Source organism: Anser anser, assembly GCF_964211835.1.
Source record: "Anser anser genome assembly, chromosome: 2".
In the NCBI taxonomy this organism is placed as follows: domain Eukaryota; kingdom Metazoa; phylum Chordata; class Aves; order Anseriformes; family Anatidae; genus Anser; species Anser anser.
The window spans coordinates 19,717,311-19,737,710 of NC_139721.1; the positions used below are offsets into that span (position 1 = coordinate 19,717,311).

The window sequence follows — 20,400 nt, forward strand, 5'->3', positions numbered from 1 at the left end:
GATTGAGACTGTGAACTCAGTGGGGCTAATATACTATTTCACTGTAGGTGCAGATCTATTGGAGTGAGAAGTGGGGGAAGAAACATGCAAGTTGCATCCCAGTCTCTCTGTGCACAGGCAATGCAATATGCACACACACACCCTGCTGGGAAGGCAGGGAGCCATTGGGCTGTTCCTGCTGCCAGCGTAACTCCATACTCATATTTGAATCACACAAATTCCTTACACAACACCTTTATGTTTGACTTATGTAAGTCAAAGCCAACTTCTCTCTTACTCGACACAGCCTACTGAACACCATCTTGCAGAAATGATGGATCAGATTCTGCTTAAAACTTTGATGAAACAAACTCAGAGCAAACTTTACAAACACTGATAGCTCATGCAGGTTTACACCTTTGCCTAGAGATCATGACCGAATGTAGCGGCGTAGATTATACTTGTATTGTACTTTAAAAATGTGGATACACATTTTTGTATCTCTCCTTAAGTTTTGTGAATCTCACTTGTTGTTTTTAAATTATCTGTGTTCCCAAATTCTGCATGGCTAAGTAGAAGACATTTAATCTAATTTGATAATCAGATTTGAAGGCATTGCTATTTTGAAGAGGGGAACAGCTAATTTCCCTGTGGGATGTGGAACAGCACTAACTACCCTCTCCTCCCTTAGAACAACAGCAATATAGAAATATCTGCCACACTTGAAAAACTCTTAAATCACTTGTCGTTAAGAAACACTAATAACTGGATTGGTGTCATATTTAATTATTATAAAGTCCACATGCAATAAGAAACTATTTTAGCTGGTAACAGCACATGCGTGAGATCTCTGAAGCTGGTGTGGTTTCTTACCAACTTCAGTAACCTCTGATAGGATTTCCAGTCAGTACTAACTAACAGACTGCCAGCAATGCCATTTACCATGAAATTTTACTTCTCTGAATAGTACAGTTTGCCCTCTCATATCTATACAGTTGTTCACAGAGAGTAAAATCAGAAATGTGAGCTAGAACTGGGAACAAGGAACACTGTAAAACAGCAGAGCAGATAATCTCTCTTGCAAAACAACAGATTTATCTACTGACACTGTTGGCATTACGAAAACAAAGGGGATCAGCATTCAAACAACAGAAGAAAGCTGCCTATTTATTTGAGCCCACGGTCGCTGTGACCTGATTTGAATTTCAGGAAAGTATCTCAGTTTACTTGAACAGGAATTTGTGTGTGTTTCACACAAAACTTAGAGCATTGCTGAACTAGAAGACAGGCACTTGGTTTCCAAAGAAATGGAGTTACTGATCTGAACAGCCATTTAGGTTGGGTTCTGATAAGAAACATGGCGGAAAATTGCTTGATCCTGCTTTTACTGGTGAAACAAATTCTTCTGAAACAAAATTTTAAATCATACTGAGAAGAAGAGAAATGTTCTATATTGAACAGCTCTGGGGCTGAACCTGATGGTACACTATTGGCAGCAGTGGGATTACAACTGTTTGCTCTGTTATAGCCTAAACAGACCAAGATGGGTTTGACTAAGTCACAGTTTACAAATTATGCTTCCATCAAGTTCATAGGATGGCTTGGGTTGGAAAGGACCTTACAGACCATCTAATTCCAGCCCCCTGCCATGGGCAGGGACACCTCCAACCAGACCAGGTTGCCCAAAGCCCCATCCAGCCTGGCCTTGAGCACCTCCAGGGATGGGGCATCCACAGCTTCTCTGGGCAGCCTGTGCCAGGGCCTCACCAGCCTCTGGGTGAAGAATTTTCTCCTAACCTCTAGTCTTAATCTCCCCTCTTTTAGTTTAAAGCCATTAAAGTTGTGTTTACTAAGACAGGGAAGATTTCTCAAAATTTATCGTGAATAAAATCCTTAAACAATTGAGTTTTCAACTGAAGAAAGATCTGCTCCAAAATTCACAGGAAATACAATGACAAGTAAGGAGCCTCGTATGCAGCAGGAATTATACAGTTTATAGAAGATTAAACAAAGTGCAATTTTACATCAGTTCTTTACTGTGAATTTAAAGGTAGTCAAAAAATAAAATAAAATTTCTTCTTCCCTCCCTCTCTTGAAGAAGAAAAGTAACTACAAAGAGTGGGAGCAGTTTTACTCTGCTTCTTTACACCCTTACACCCTAGCAGAGCCCAAGCTCTGGCAGAGGGAGTACAAGCATTAAATGGAAAACACATTGGTTGCAACTCAGCACCTCACAGCATTTCCTTGACTAGGACATGCATCTGAGGCAGGTGGCTGCAAGCAATGAATTCCAATTACGCTTTAACGGAAGACCCAGTTTTTATTAACAAACATGACTATAGTGAAAGAGGAAAAGATTTTAAATTGTTAATCATTCTGTATTACCTTTATCAGTGTTTCCTGAATATTCTGTCTTGTTTGGGACTCCTGTTTATTTAATTTTCTCTTTATGACAGTAGGCTGCATGACAGCAACTTTCCCATTATACTAATACGTCTTGAATGTTAGCAGAACTCCTCAGAGTTGCAAATATCTTCTTTTACTAATATGGCTTTTCCCACTAGGATGGGATCACATTCCGAGAAGCTTTTCTACAGAATTCTCTCCAGCATTTCACATGTAAATAAAAAGTGCTTCCAAATAACATTACTTAATACTAAATAAGCTGGATTCAAACTGGCATCAATAGCAACTAATATATTTATCCTATATGCCTTGGGGGTTCACATAAATAACATAAAAACCGATATTCATCGGAATACTGTCCTGATTATTTTTTCACCTATAATATACAAGAAGTAAACAAGCTCAGAGAGATTGCTCCTGCTGCCATAACCTGAAGGTGCTTCCCCAAAACCTACAAAAATTGCAAAGATTGTCCAAAGCAAATCAAAAGATTCTCGCCCCCACCAAAACAAAACCAAACAAATAAAAAAACAGTAAAACCCCCATACATATGCACTCCCTCTACCATGGATCTTAAAGCAAACGTAAGCTAATTTTGTCCAAAGATCTATATACACCAACTTAGTGAGGAAAATCATGCTTTATGCTTTACAGTAGAGTCAGTCTGCAAATAGTTGCTTAGCAGAGTTATACCGGCAGTAAATCCTACATTCGTGCTATCACCTGGTGGCACTGTTACACAGCCTTCTAAATTCTGTGTTCAGTGCTCGGCTCCAGGGAAGCCGAATCGTGCTGTTCTTGCCCTGGGGCTACATGGGCCCTCCACAGGAAGGCTGGCGATGGAGGAAGCCAATTGACCTGGACACTGGCTTTTTCTTTGGACTTTAAAACACAGCAGTCTTCCCCAAACAGGCGTGTTTCTGCCTTGATATTTGGGGAAGAAGAAATACCGACATTACATCTCAGGGCTGGTGTTGGTATAAATAATAGCAATTTGCACTCAGATTCCATGTTTCTGATTCTTCTGCCTTAAGCAACCAACTAACAAGGCAACTGAAGGCCTAGGAGGTTTTAATGGCATAAGTATCAGAAGAAAGCTGCAGTATTACCACAGGTGGTTTTAAGGGAACTTGATCAGGTGAAGATTGTGATCATTGAAGGGCTGGAGCACCTCTCCTATGAAGAAAGGCTGAGAGAGCTGGGGATGTTCAGCCTGAAGAAGAGAAGGCTCTGGGCACACCTCATTGCAGTTTTTCAATACTTAAAGGGGGCTTATAAAAAAAAGATAGAGAACAACTTTTTCCTTGGGCAGATAGTAATAGGACAAGGGGAATGATTTTTAACTAAAAGAGGGGAGATTTTGATTAGAGTTTATGAGGAAATTCTTCACTCAGAGGCACTGGCACAGGTTGCCCAGAGACTGTGGATGCCCCATCCCTGGAGGTGTTCAAGTCCAGGTTCAATGAGACCCTGGCCTCATTGTGCACCTATTATTTTCCAGTGCACAGAGGCTCTATATTAATTTACAGCTAGCTTATAAACATTCAAAATTGACAAATCACTTGTGCTGTTAACCAGCATCTCTTTAGAGTATGAGGTTAGATATCACTACATATAGTTTTGCATTCATATATACTATGTGCACTGGTTATGAAAACATGATCTCACTGAAATCTCTAGCAACTAAAAATCAAATTATATTTAGCATTTTTACTCTTTATATTTACCTCATTTTCATACATAAGTCATCCTGACAGTAGAAAAAGGGCACATATCAAGTCTATGAGAGAGAAGGTGGGTACCTAAAACATGCTAAAAGTACTTCACAAGTATACAGTTGCAGAAGAGCACTTCTCATCGGCATACTTACATAAAGTAAATGAGCTAGAAATTCTCTTAGAGCTCTTTAAAAAAATTGGCTTAATACAAAAATATGATTGACAACAACATCTTCAACAGAACAAGAATCAGAAATGCACTGGCAGATTTTATTAACAGAACACTGGACTATTGCTTGAGACAGGGCTTTTTGATATACTGTGCCATTATTGAAGCTCTTCCCTAGTGAACTTTGTTGTAAGTCCTCTCCTCCTCACTCTCTTGGCACCTTTCTCATTTGCTTGCACTCCTACTTCTTTGCTTTTTACTTCTTATATTGGTGTCTCACTGACCCTACATTCTTCATATCTGCACTGACTCCCATTCCTTGTCTCCAACAACTTTCCCTCTGCAATCAGAAATCTTTTCCAATACCCAAGGATACGTTGGTAGTAGTAGTGAGGCACATTCACTATCGTCTAGGTTGAGTGACTGCCGGGTTTCATTTTCTCCTAGTCATTTGAGTCAACAACGCTTGTGGCCTCTGACTGAAGTAGAACATCCTTCAGCAGAACATCTGTCTCTTAAGTCATGGAGAATTCACAATAACAGATATGTTGTGTTAAAAAATAAATAAGTAATTCAGTCCTGTGCAGCTTGAAAACTTTTTGCTTCAGCTTTCAAGCAAGTTGCAGTGAAATTAAATACAAATTTGTAGATGAATTACAGATCTCTCAGCCATATGATTTCAAACACATTAAATCATCTCTCAGTCTTTCTTTTCTACGTAATTTAGATAAAAGTTCTCAGAGAGAATTCTTCTTCCTTCTTAATTTAAGGCAGGCTCACTATTCACATTTAAAAAACAAAATTAAACATCCCATTTGCAAGTTCCCACTAATTGTCATTTAGGAAACCCTCACAGAGCAATACGAAAATTAAATCATTACAAAAGAACTTATTTGAAACATGTTTTTCTTGTCAGTGTAGAAAAAAAAAATGCTCTGAGGAAGAAATTGGCAACCTATCCAAAAGAAAATGAAGTTATGCATTTTTGTCTCCACAAATGAAATAAGAAAATCAATCTGAAGGTATTTATAGCAGTGAAATGGGGAAGGAAATGGGACTTCTAAAAGACCATCAAATGCAGGAAGCCTGTTCAATGAATACTGAGGCACTGAACTGAACCCAAACCACCTTTATTAGTGGAGCTTTTTGGAAAAAGTTTTTTCTGGCAGGTTAGTTACAATCAAGTGTAATAAAGAAATGCTATTCTTAAGAATGTGCTGTTCCACTGGATGCATTCTCATTTAAAAAGACAGTCTCTCAGAGTGACCTTGTCATGCGAAAACATTCTCTTGCATGAGACAGCAATGGAGTGTTAGGTCTTCTCATATCAACCATCTTAATTCTCATACTTTTTAGTTGCGATGATTTGCAATCTTATCTGTAACTCTTCAAGAAAAATGAAATATGTAAAAAAAAAAAAAAAAAAAAAAAAGGCCAAACTCCTTGTGTTACCTGGCTTGGTTTGTTTTCAAGCAGACAACAAAATCTTTACTTATAAGAAATAAGGTTTGTCTTTTACAACTGTTACTGTATCCTCTTCTGTCTGACAAGTTCAGAATGTACACAGTAAGTATCAAGAAGAAAACACACAACTAATCAGTATAGGTTTAGATCAATGCCAGGCAGCATGAGAAAGCTGTTCTCCCTCACATAAAACTACCAAATCAGACTCACCATGGATTATGTAGATGTGACCCCAGTGGGATTCACATCCTTCCACTAGAGGTGAGTTTGGGCCACACCATTAGATCGCCTTCTGTCAGCTCAGGGCTGGCAGTGGTGCCATTCAGTCTTTTCTCAGGATTCACCATGATGCCGGTTTCTCTCTGAGATTCCAGCTGTGGTCGATAGCCAGCTCACGGTTAACTTCAGCAGCTGGGTTTGAAAGTCTTGACCTGTGCCAATCTGTGCCTCGTGTCTTATTAAAACAAAACTTTCTTCTTGTCAAATAATAAGAACAACAGCAACAAAAAAATTGATTTGTAGAATGAATTTAAGACATTTCATCAAACGTTTAATTGTCTTAGTACATTTAAATTGTATGTTTTCAGAATTAACTATACACAGGTCCTATTTTCTCTCAGACTTATTCAGAGAAGAAATAGCAGTATGTTGACAAACTACTGAACAACCAATCTCAGCACTGTCTTGAACACAAATGAAAAGGGAACAATATAATTTAAACTGTAGGTAGATAACAAAAGCATCCAATTACATACCCAAGTGGTCACATGTTTTTAAGCAAAATATTCGGCTAAGGTGGCTGAGAAATTGCAAATCAACAGCTCTTTTAACAAATCATGCTTGCCACATTTCCTCTGCCAGAGGAAAGAGACAGTAATTCTATCTTCTGCAAATTAAAAGAATAAGAGAATCTCTCGAGCATATTAATTATTGAGATTCGCTGGAAATATAGTGGGCTGCTGCCACTATTTAGTGTTCATGAACATATCTGGCCAATTAGTATCTAAATTTATAAAAAGACTTCTTTCATTGTTGAATGTTTTATGCTTGTAATGTCTTTACATACTCCTATGTGCATACTAATGCTCTGTAATTGAGGAACACTCATCAGTACAATAACTTCATGATAAAATCCAACTGTTCTTCATAGTCCAACACAAAAATCAAGTTTTGGCAACAACACTCAGTTCCCATAGGATTCTGGGGGTGGGGAGAGCATAACAACAAGCCAGTTTCTTAAAATCCAGAAGGAACTTCATAGCAAGCTGCCCTGGAGACAAATTTAACCCAGCAGCTCTGTCTCCTGAAAACTGTGTTTCATTCTGATTTATCTAGCAATCTAACAAGAAAGCCTGAAGCCAGGAAAGAGCAAAAATTAGTTAAAAAAAAAAAAAAAAAAGCAGAGGAAAAAGTTTTTCAAACAGCCCGTCTGAAGGCCAGTATTTGCAAAGAGAGATTTGGGATCCCTTATGTTCAGGACCCAGAGAGATTAGTCCATGGGTAGTGCCTGTCCCAGTATAATCCCAGTATGGCTGGGATTAGATCACTGCCAGACTCACAGGGAAACAACCTGCTTGTAAGGAAGGGAGACAGCTTTGCCATCTCAGTGGTAAGTTCAGAGGTAAGGGAAGTCGATTCCAATTCTGCAGTGGTAAACTGCAGTATTTCTGTATTTGTGCCTTGGTCCACCCCAAATTTATTTATTTTTTTTTTCTTCACTCCTCCAGGCTTTTTTATGGATGTAAAGAAAGTTTAAGGCAACAAATAAAAAAAAAAAAACTTGCCAAGTCATTTGACATTATCAATAATCTTGAGCTTCTGGTTATTACCCAGAAATCATAGCTTTAATAATACTGGCAAAGAAAACAGAAATGATCCCTAAAACAAAAATATCATACTCCTCTTGCACTAGCTGGTCTTCTATGATATTTTAAGACAAGAAATTTGAAACATTTCATTTATTTCTATTTATTTAGAGTGGGCAGTCTGAAGAACAGATAATGAGTTCAGCTACTATAATTTGTTTCCCTTTTAATTAAAAAAAATATATTTTTATAACCAGTTTCAGTGCATTTTTGGCTAGCTAGAACTACCAAGCTGTCTATGAACCTCACATTTTACTTCAGAATGAATAAAATATTAATAATCAAAATAGATGCTTTGTTACTGTAATATTTCTTTTTCTCATAGTGATGTTTACCAGATAAAATTTCTGGAAATCAATTTAGCCTAGCGGTCTTTGCTGAAGTCTACAAACATTGGGCTTTTATAATTGGTTAAAGAGAATGCACTCTGCTGATGAAAACTACAAGCTAGGAACAGCCCTCTGACCGTGCAGGTAAATTCACTTCTTGGAATTTCAAGTTTGATTATATGAAAACACAAATAAAAGCCATTACCAATAACTTTCTTGAAAGATAACTTTTTATTTTTTGCATACAAATTAGAAATTAATGCTACCTTTCATTAGATTTTTGTTGTTGTTGTTGTTATTTATAAAACGACAATTTTATATTACCATCAGGTAGTCCAACCACCTAGACCACAATACCCCGTAGATGATGACTATGACAAAATGTGGTATTTGCTAAAGTAATGGTAGATACCATCTGTGATGTCTCCCACCATCTGCAGATCTCACCATTTCATCCCAGAGGGTAATAAGGTTCGACAAGCACAATTTATCCATAGTAAATGCTTAGTGGCTATTCCACATCATCTTCTCCTTCATGTGTTCAGAAATAGCTTCAAAGAGGACCTGCCCTATGATTTTGCTAGATACTAAAAGTGAGTCTGAACAGGCTATAGTTCCCTGGATAATGCTTATTGCCATTTTTGAAAAGGGGTGTAGCATTTGACTTTCTGCCATCATCAAGGACCTCCCTTGAAATCTATGACCTTGCAAAGATGATAGACAGCAGCTTCACAACAACCTCAGCCATCTCCTTCAGCATCCTTTGCACGTATCCAATTGTGTCCGTGAAATTCGATGGATCAAGATTTCCCTCAAGCTATCTCTGACTCAGTCCTCTCCCATGACCTGTAATTACTGTCCTCCCTGAGCCCTCTCTCCAGGCTCAAAAGCCTCGGTCTTATCTGCATCTACTACCACAAAATCATCCAGCAGTTTCTGCAGTGAGCCCACATTTTCTTTGTTCATTCTTTTACTGCTAGAAGGAAGACTCCACTGCTTCACAATACTCAAAAGACTGGTGCTCAAGGCATATTTGAGGTGTAAGAAATCAAGTCCTTTCTTCAGTTATTTTTCCCTTATACAGAAGACTTCCAATGAGAGACTGAAGGTGATTCACACTGTATTAGCCCACAGCTTACATGTCAGATCAGTCTTTCTGTATTTTTCTCTCCCTCAGATTCAAATTTTGGTCTCCCAAGAGGATGTACTATTCGCTGATCTTGTAAGTTGAGTAGCTTGCCTATAGAACAATAAAAGATATCAGCTTTGTCCTGATGTAAAGCAGGGAAATTATGAAATCTTGAAATACATCTTGCACAAAATGACTTAGCAGATGATATGATAGCAATCTATATGATTAAAAACAAAAAAACAGGATGCTAAGAAACAGGACATGCTGAGATGAAAACATCACTCTTCTGGTGGATGCTGTCTCTATAGCTCAGAACTCATTTATATTCAAAAGATACATGAGTACATAAAGGACAAAAGAAGGACACAGCATTAAAAACTGGCTTTAAATGGCTCCAAGTTTTAAATCATTAAAAAAAAAAAAAAAGAAAAAGAAAAACAAAGATGTGAACAAATGCTTGCTTGCTTATCCAGAGTAGCTGTGATCTGAATCACTAACACAGTTTTTCATGAAAGGTGAATGAATAAGAACTTTGCATAGTTACTGTTGCTATGAAAGCCACTTCCCTTATTAGCCACGCATTGCACAAATTATTTCCCTTTCCTTATCACTCACAAACAGGTAATGAAGTGCTTGGAAAATGGCCTCCTCTCCTAAAAGTTTCTGAGATTGTATTTGAAAGGAAGCAGTCAGAGTGATATTCCTCAAAAAACAGCGAGCGTTCAACAAGGAATTTGCAAGTACATTGGATGGGACAGTGTCAGACTCTGCAAATGTGTGTGAACTGCATCTGGATCCTCTGAGAGAGAGTTGGCAGCTTCATCTCCCATCTGTCTTCCTCTGAAAGCAAGCGGACACAGATCAAATTTACAGCATCTACTGCACCGAACTCCTCCACTCATCTAACAAACTCTAATATACCTACCTACGTGCCAAGCTTTGCTAGAATTAGCACCAAAGAAGAGAGGTGTTTGTGTGAAAAAGAGGAAAAATCAGACATTTGAAGGCTGCTACAGAAATGAACCACATTTTGTTCTGCAGAGGAGAACAGGCAAATATACTCAACTTCTAAACAATAGGAAGGTACCTTCAAATACATGTTTGGAAAGAAAGTGGAGTATTCTTTGCAGGAGAACCTCGCTACAGTAAACACATGAATTATTATCAGAACAAGTCCCATAAAAGGTATAATCATAGAATCATATAACGGTTTGGGTTGGAAGGGACCTTAAAGACCACACAGTTCCAACCCCCTTGCCATGGGCAGGGACACCTCCCACCAGACCAGGTTGCCCAAAGCCCCATCCAGCCTGGCCTTGAGCACCTCCAGGGATGGGGCATCCACAGCTTCTCGGGGCAATAAGGTATTTCTAGAGTCCCAAGTAAGATCTCTAAGAGCAGAAAGGAATTTGAGCACTAAAAAAAAAGAAACAAACACAATGTCTGACCTCCAAAGAAGGCTTATATTTATTTTTGAGGACAAAGGCAAGAGGAAGCCACCTATGTTTTTATACAACAACTGCAATAGTAACTAGTCTCATGAGATAAGCCCCATATGATTCTCAGCTGGGTTAAAAGGAAACACTTATTTTAAGGTGCAGGAATTTTCTCCTCCAGTTCTGAGCCCAATAGCAGATTCAGCCTGATGTCTCATCAATGGTCTAAGGCTCTCCACCATAGCTAGGCCCATTCATGGGTGATGAAGCTCCACCATACAAAATGACATACAAAATCACCACTTTAACTAAAGTCAGTCCGGGCATATTAGGTACTACTATGTATTGCATAACAAATAATCTTGTATCAGCAGATTGTGTGAATTCATCCACATTTATAGTATTTATTACTAAATTTACACTTCATCACACTATCTGTTTTCCTTGATGTATTTTAAAACAAATAAAAAATTTATGGAAGAAGCTTGGAATGTATGTGAAAGCACAAAGAAAATGTATCTACTGCACATGTAACAAATATGCTATTTATTTATGCTTCCAAATCATGACAAAAATTTATGACCTAATTGGACTCAACCCAAAACATATATCAAAAGGGTAAAATATAGTTACATTCACTCAATAGTAGTTGATCAGTTCCCATTTGTTTTTTCTTTTCATAACAGGAAGAACTATAACGTATTAATCATTTGAATAAAGTTTTGTTTTAGGTTCTCATATCACGGTGTAAAATCTCAATTACATTGTTTTGTGCATTAATAATAGCCCTTGTGACAAGTCATTACTTACATTTATAGGCCATTACATTATTTGGAAGATCCATCTTCTTTTAACAATAACACTTTTTGAAGTACTAAATTAGTAGTAGCGACTAAACTAGTCCCAAGTAAATTTGAAGTGACTTCCCACTGTAACATTGTCCCTCACACAGAAGAGTGGGAACCCACAAGAAATTCTTGCCTTTTCCTATTTAGCACTTTGGCATTAGTTAGTATTGATTTGTTTTGGAGACTTAGTCAATTAACATGTATTTATTCAGAGCTGCTCATCCCAAAAGCTTCATTTCTCTTCCACACTGATTTTATATCAGCGTACTTCTACTGCTCTGAATAGGTAATGTCTATATTCAAGAAATAAATACACATACCTATAGCAGTGGAGAGTATTAGTATCGTAATGTCAAACTAGCATAAAAAAATTCTTTACTAAGATTTCTGGCAATTTCATTTGCAAGAGAGGTTGAAGAAGAAAAGGCATTGTTCCTATTTTTTTCAAGTAGAACTTGTAATAAATTTAAAACAAATGAACAACTGGAGCAAAGAGAACCTTGGAAATTAATATTTCCCAAGTGTCAGCATTCTGTATATTATGTGCATACACAGATGTATGCACTCTGTCCGAACCACTGTTTGTAGTTGTAGTAGCAATACCTTCCACGGGAGATAGAGACTATACCAACACAAGATGCCTCCTGAGATAGTTGATAGTTATCTTCTACATGAAAAAAAATGTGCTAGCAGAAGTCTACATATTAACATTTGCCTTAAAGCTTTTATAAGAAATCGTAATGTTCTAATAAAAATTGCTGCATTCCTTCTCCTCCCCCCAGCAATGTACTCAACAACATTTTCTACTTTGAAATACTGTTTTGCTTCCTGACTTCTTTTGCCCAAATCCTGGTGTCAGGAAAAAATCTTTATGCAACCATTATAACGTTAAATAATTGATCTACCCTATTGTGGGTTTATTTCAATAGCTAACAGAATAAAAGGAGGCCTTTTTCGTTACAAGACCAGGGTTACTAGGTAGACAGGCAGCATCTTCTAGAGGCACGTAAGCACTATACACCACAACTTTCATGGCTAAATGGGAACCAGGTAATACACCTCAAGCATGTGTCTTTACAGTGCAACAATATTAGGTACTTAAGTCTCCTTAACAAGCTGCTAAACATATATTCTGAGGCATCAGGCCATGAAGAGACCTCCAGTAAGGTCCTGCAAGCAACACAGCTGCGATGCTACACCCGTGCTAACTGCACACCAGCTAGGAAGAGCTACTTGTAGCCTGGACATGGCAGTAAGGTGATACAGCCTTATTGCTCCGAATTCAGCTACCCATAAGATTGTATGGAATTGTAAAGTATTCCAGCCCACTTTTTTGAATGGTGAAGACCCAGACAGATACCTTCTTCTTCTCTTTTGGGGGAGTTGCTCGACAACAAGCACTTCAGAAATAAATTGGCCTGAATTTTTAAGTGCCAGAGGCATCTAAAAACTCTAATTTTAGGTTTTTATTTTTAAGTGTCTTTGGTACTGTTTCTAGAGTTCTCTGAAAAACTTTAACCAGCCCACCATGCAGACTGTTTTTCCTACACTCGCCTTATTAATCTAGGAGTTCCCACTCAGTTTCTTCACACCAGTTCAGCAGTGAAGCTGCAGGAGCCCTCCTGCCTGCTGAGCCTGCCATATGGAAGAGTTATTTCTCCCCCTCACTGACTCTCCATTTTCTGTTTCATTTCATCCAAGCACACAACTTGTTCCCTGTTGCCTTTTCCTCTCATTTCTCCCCTCTCTTACCTATTTTATTCCCCACTTTTTAGAAGTGCACTCACTAAGTTTGGAAAGCATCTGAGATGCTGCCTGTGGGAAAGATGAAATGTAAAATCAGTGTCTTGTGAATCAAGTAGGAGCAGTGCTGATAAAATTTGAAAATCTCTTGGAATTGCCAGGATATTCCTTCGTCAATAGACATTCAACTCCCAGAGGTCCAAGGGAAATCTGTGTATGCATAAGGTGACACAAAGGAAGGAGAGAAAGAAAGAGAGAAAGACATACAGAGAGAGAAAGAGGGAAGCAAACTCTGATGCTACCGAGTATTTAGAAACACGATCTGTCAGACAATTGGCTATAACAGCTCACTGAGATGAGAGCTTACACAAGCTGCTACAGTTTCTTCTGCAAAGCATGTACATGCAAGGTAAATGCCCACGTGTCTTTGGGTCTGCTAAGCAGAATGAGATTTATATAAAGACCTGAGAAGTGCTTTCGTCACATGCAAATCCAAAAAAAATCAACCATGTTTTTAAATAATTTTGATTTTACTCTTTCCATGACTTGGTAAAGCAAAACTGGTTACATATTTCTTTATTCATAATTTTAAGCTGCACAGTTAGCATGCATTAAATACAATGGGCAGCCATTAACAAATCAGGCCAACTCCAGAAGTAAAGGTATAACAGGCAAAGAGATGCTGATATTTACATCTTAAACCATAAAAAATGTATATGAATACATGCTTAAATATGGATACTAAACTTCTTTTATGTATCCAGATTTGACCTCAGATCTTATATCTATAAAGTACTTTGAAGATCATTATAGTTACTGAAGACAAACATGAAAAATGAGCGTGTAACACAAAACACAACAGGTATTAGTTTACTCAAGCTCCATTAGTCACTATCATAAACACTGTCATTTGCCAATTTGCTTGGAGGTTAATGTAACAGAATACTAATTTTTAAATGAAAGAGGCAAAGCCGTCTTAGATCATTAGATTTTCAACACATGTTCTTAATCCATTTATCACAGTAATGATTAGTTCATGTTGCTTGATCTTGGACACTGATTGCTTTCAGTAGAGAACATGCAAACAAGGTCAAAACAAGGTAAAACCCTGTGTAATTGTATTAGGTGAGCAACAAGTCTAATGTGCTTGTTTAAGCTATTTAATAGCCAACTGTACACAAAACACCATTAGAATGTGGTATTTCCTATTTCAGAGTCCCTGCCCATTGCAGGTGTGTCATTACATTCATCCTCATAAAGTTACAAACCACTTGATTACACTTTGTGTATTAAAATTAATTTTTGACACGTCAAAGAAATTGAAGTAGGTTTAAATCAAAGGGGTCACATAGGTCATAACATAAAGGACATTGAAGTTGATGGGAGCTTTAAGAAGACAACTATGGTTTCTCTCACATTATAAAATCCAAAGACAATACCAGAACAATTCAGCCAGTACAGCAAACATGTTCATCTGATAAAAGTACTGTGCTGTCCAAGATGAAATCCTTCATTTTCACAAGATTCAGGAACATGTATAATTACATGTTTGTGAAGATACAGAGAAACTCTTATTTCTTCAGTTTGCCTGTCAGTAAAATCTGAACATTATGTAGTATGAAGTAACACAGGCTGGTACCAACACTTTGTGATTTAGGCAGGTTGCATATTGTCCTGATTTTAGCTAGGATAGAGTTAATTTTCCTCCCAGCAGCTGGTATGGTGCTGTGTTTTGGATTTAGGACGAGAACAATGTTGACAACATGCTGATGGTTTCCTTGTTGCAGAGCAGTGCTTACACTAAGTCAAGGACTTTCCAGCTCCTCCTGCTGCCCTGCCAGCAGGGAGGCTGGGGGTGCACAAGAGGCTGGGAGGGGACAGAACCAGCACAGCTGACCCAAAGCAGACAAAAGGATGTCATGCTGACCAATAAATATGGGGGTCTCTGGCCAGGGTGGGGGGGATTGCTGCTCAGGGATGGGATGGGCATTGGTTAGTGGTCAGTGAGCAATTGCATTGTGCATCACTCGCTTTGCACGTTCTATTATTATTAATAATATTATTATTAATACACTTCCTATTCTGTCCTATTAAACTGTCTTTATCGCAACCCACAAGCTTTTTACTTCTTTTTTTCCCATACTGGGTAGGTCCTTGCCCAGTACTCAGAAGATGCTGTTTAAGAAAGAACATGTAAGCTTGGCTACATTCTATGGTCTGTTCCCTTTATACTTCCCCAGGGTCTACAACTGTTGTTCACAAATGTTAGCATCTGTTTACAGACAAGCTGCCTGTTGAATGTTGCTGTTTGTGGACGCGCTGTGTTCCAGCACTGCAACAGGGTACTCAGAGACGCCATGGAATATCCACCCCTAGAGATTTTCAAGACTTGGCAAGACAACGCTTTGGCTGTTCTGATCTAGTGTTGGCTGAAGTCCTACTTCCAACAGGAGATCAGACTATCTGACCTTCAGAGGTCTTCAGAGGTCCAATCAACACTTCCATAAGTCTGTTGAATCGAGTGTCGCATGATGTTCAAACAAATTAATCAAAAGTATGAACAACATTCTGTTATTCCAACACTGAGATCGGATCACGAGCAATTAGTGTTCAGACCCTGTGATCACTAGAAGCGTCTCTAGGTTTATAATATTGGTAGAGTTCACATTACAATGATTTTTTTTTTTTAACGGTTCACAACAGAAAATGCAGGTAAGTCAAATTTAACAAGGAGATAAATGCAAACCTGAGTCAGCGCCTCCATACACAAACTGGGATTTGGTTGATGGCAGAAAAACATTTAATGGTTGATGGTCAACTTTCCAATAACAGTTTTAATCTTGAGTTAAATTAAGAACTCATTTTGATGATATGGTGGATCTTTATGTTCATTAGTACTCTTGAGGAAAACTCCCACATCCCATCCCCTGCTTTAGGCATGAAACAATCTTGGCATATCTTTGATACTCCTTTGAGATTATTTGGAGGAATGAGGAGAAAAAAAAGTCATAAAGCAGTATTTCCTAGCACATTTAAAAGTAAAAAGTTCACTCAAGAGCACTGATTTATCTATGCTTTCTCAGAAAACTCATTCTATACTAAAGTATAAAGGATTCCATTTTAGGGTGTTATTCTCAAGTGTGATAGGATAGAATGTCCTTCAAAGAAGGACTGTGCAATCTGAGATTATTAGATGTAATTTTGGAATCTATGTCCAAGACACTAACAAACTCATCAATGACTTCACTTTGCCTCATTTTTGTTTATGTTGGGGTAGACAAGATTGAGTGGGAGCAGATAGTCAAAGCTTCTATGAGTTTTTGGAAGGCAGTTCCACAGCTCATTTTGAACAAGGAACATCAAAAACTGCAAATACATATAATCATTGACGACTTAAAATACATCCTTCATTATTAAGTTGTGTAGATTGTTTTTAAAGAAGGAAACTACATTGGCAATTTTAAGCATTCAGATGTAACACATGAAAAATGTTTAATGCAACACATTTTTCTTTACTTTTTAGATGAGTTAAAGGCACATAAATATGTACCTTTAACAGAATGAAATTCTCACATTATACTGCAATAATTCAACAGCCAACAAACCCATAATTAAAATACATAACTTCTTTTTCTTAAAACTGCTGACTTTTCGTCTGTTCAAAGCACAGCATTAGCGTCCATCCCTCTTATTTTTACAACTCCCATTAGCATATCTGCCTCTCAGAAGCATTAATGAACCAGGCACAAACACTAGAAGGCCACTCTTCATGCAGTTTTAATCAGGTGAGAAGCAAAATCTTACCAAAGAAATCAGTCGGGCCCAGTCCTGAAAAGATTTATGGGGAAGCAAGTTATGATGCATCTGCTAGGGTACCTAAGACAATTTTATGAAGCATGTAGATACTGAAATCCCAGGAGAATATCCAAAAACCCAAATTATTCAGAAAAAGGTATCCAGAACCCCCTAATTAATCCTGGCTACGTTTTCCTAGAAGTACTCCAAGCTCAGTAGGCCTTCTCTAAACTGGAAATCCTTTCTAAACAGGAGCATTCTAAATTATCTCTGCCTAAATTCTAATGCAATCGATTGTCAAAGGCAATTACATCCTTCCTATAACCTTCCTCCTCAAATTGCTTCTGTGCTTTCTTCAATAATTGTTCTTAGGGAAAAAATTAAAAAAAAGGCTGAAGAAAGAATTCTTGTAAACTGTGCAAGATAAATTAAGCAGGTTAATTCTTAATGGTAATTTGACATCAGCATTAAGATATGACATCTTATTGCTCAGTGTGGGCATTTGTAACCTTAATAGCCAAACACAATTAACTAAAAGAAATAAAACCCAGGTAAATAGGAAATCCTTGCGATTTTAATGAGCATATTTAATTATTTCTGTGAAAGAAAACTCACCGATGGTGTAATATCTCTTCAACTCACTCCTCCGTGGGTTGCGCCTTTGGGTATTCGCGGTGTTGTTCTGTTCCTCCTCAGAAGTTGTTGCCTTAGTGGCAAGCAAAGATTTACTGGGCTGAGGAGTCTGAGCTTCAGCTGCCACTGGGTTGCATCCTGGCCCACTAATATCCACCGACTGTGACTTTTTCTTTAATCTAAAGACAATTTAAGGCAGTAAGGTATTATTAATCTTTGTTCTACAGATAGATTGTATAATCTGCTTAATTTTATATAGAATAACACCACTATATTCACTGTACACAATTCATGCATGTCCCAGCACAACACAGAAGAACAGCAGTGGTAAATTAGGCCTTGTAGTAATTTCCCCTTTCAGCTCCTGCTAAATCAGTTACAGCAGTTACGTCTCGTCCTACTGCAGCTCACACGTAGCTGCAAATGGTGAACTGCCCTCGGATCAGCCTGCTGAGCTGCCTGTAGGATCAGTCCCTAATCCATTCCAGAGAAGATGAGCTGATACAATTAACCTATCATTACATTTGCTTGGCTTAAATTTCCACAGACAAGGGGAATACAAAGAAATTAAATCATTTGCACAAAGTTGCTGAAAGCCCCAAGAGAAAGGAGCTGACTTATGATCTGAATTCAGTTGTAGCTCTACAACTGCATTTCTCACTCTGCAGTAATTTCAATGCGTTGTTTCTCACACAAATTCAAGATTCCCACTAACCCCTGATGCCACTTTGTGCACTGCAAGAGCAGTGGGCATAGGAAGAGAAATTCTCTCTCCTGCAGAAGAAATCAGTGCTGCTCAGCTCATTAATGGCATCCAGGCAGAATTTGACTTATTAACCACTATTCTCTGAGCCTGACCATTTTTTTTTTTTTATCCATCTGGTTGTCCACACATCCAGACGTAACATCATAACTCAGATAAAAGAATATTTTGGTAGACAGTGTCAAAAGCCTTGCTGAAGTCAAGGAAAACGACATGACTGCTCTCCAATCCTCCCCAAATATTTTGCCAGAATTCTGCAGGACAGAGACACACAAAAACTCTCAAATCCCACTTTGAAGAAGTGGTAAGTACAGTCCCATCACTAAATCACCACAGTTCTGCCATAACTAAGAGTGGGCAGGGCTCCCTCCCTAACTAACATGGTGCGAGAAGAAAAGAAAAATGTTATTTGAAATGACGCTCTAGAAACCTTGTTTTGAGAAGATCTAGCATTTGATCACATGTGATCACAGATGATCAAAGGTATTTACCTAAAATGAAGGATATATATATATTTTTTTTTAATCGACTCATTGGTTAACTTGGTATTCCATTATGATGTTAAAATCTGCTTCCTTGTTGAATATGCCATATTCATAACAATAATTTAAAAAAATCCCTAAAATTCATTACCACTTGAAACCCTTGGAGGTTTAAAGGATGGTTTTGCAGAAGAAAATCACTAGGTTTTGAGAAATAATGTTCTACATCTGACCCAAGCTTCCACTGTGATTTCCGTAGGTTACAGAGCCTTGCTTCCGTGCTGTGCAAAAATGTTGTATGCAAAGAAGCTACGAAGTGTTTATTACCTCCATAATTTCAAACCAAGGCAAGTGAGACCTAGAGATCAATAAGTGTACATATGTTCTGCATTATGTATTTCTATGCCTGTGCCAATACTCTGCCTCGAAGGAAGACAGACAGCAGGCATATTGAAATAAATGATAGAAGTGGAAAAATACCATTATGATGCAAATTCTCAGCTATATAATGAACACTTTCTTGGCCACCAAGGCCATCTGAAGGGCAGTCCAATTAATAAAATAGATTGCTGCACTGGGGGGAACACCAGATTGTTACAAATATACCGTGCCTGTTCTTCTGGAATCAACAAGGAATAAAGGGATAATACCTGTCACCTGAACAGTAAAAGGCCACACGCCCCTTATTAGGTGACATGATTAATAAGGGACTGGGTTCAAATGCCTATAGCAAATTAATGTGCAAAAAGAAATAGTTATTTACTCTGAACACAGGTTCAAGTGAGGACATGAGTTTATAAGTTTATGAGTTTTTGTCTTTACAAAAACAAGCCACTTACTCAAATGCATCTTATTTCTGCCCACCTGGACTGTGTATTGATGCAGTCATGGCTGGCAAAGAATTTGAAAAAATACTGCAGCCTTTGAAATGCATCTTCACTGGACTGCAATGCCTTGCAAAGAAAGCCTGAGTTCTGTGCATGTTTCGAAGCCAGGAAAAATAATTCTTTGTAAGCCTTACCCTTTTCCAGCACCCTGCTTTATTACTGGCCATGTGCTGTGCTTGCTTCCCCCTGCCCTATTTATTTATTTATTTGTTTATTTATTTATTTTTATTTAAAGCTGCACTGGCTGTGACAAAATTTATTCTCTGACAGAAAGGAATCTGAACGTGAAATGCTTCAGGATCACATTCCCTGTTCCTGCTTTATTTCAGGCTGTCTTGTAGAAAAACAAATATAAGATAGAAGAAATGTTGTGCAAAGCCTTTTTATCTTTTACTTCATGTATTCCACAGCAGCCTTCAACTAAGATTTCAACAACGGGCAACACAAGTCTTTCAGTATTGCTTGGTGTGACCCAAAATGACGCTGCTGCATCCAGACGGCAGAGAATGAATGCCAGCAAGGATTTCAAAGTCAGCACTGCATGAGCAGGACTTGGAAATGCACATTCAGTGGCAAGGGCACAGTTCTAACTTGACTGAAATCTGAATTAGAAGGGCCAGAAATTTCTTCTTCTGCAGCCATCTTTAAATTTTACAAGTTGAAGGGGACCAAAAAAAAAAAAAAAAAAAAAAAAAGTTTAACAAAGTAAAATCTTCAGCCTTTCAAAGGTGTGAAATCCCTAGGAGGTCAT

The 20,400-nt window shown here is 38.0% G+C and overlaps 1 protein-coding gene across 11 annotated transcripts in view; it reads right to left on the reverse strand.

Moving 5' to 3' along the window:
- OXR1 (oxidation resistance 1) overlaps positions 1–20,400 on the reverse strand; it is a 272,879-nt gene that overhangs the window by 119,732 nt on the left and 132,747 nt on the right. For all 11 annotated transcript variants that reach the window (XR_014580607.1, XM_083826444.1, XM_083826456.1 and 8 more), the window contains one exon: positions 17,500–17,696. Coding sequence is in view for 10 of the 11 variants with exons in the window: in XM_083826444.1 (XP_083682570.1) it covers positions 17,500–17,696 (197 nt within the window). In the remaining variant the exon portion in view is untranslated. The remainder of the gene's footprint in view (positions 1–17,499; positions 17,697–20,400) is intronic.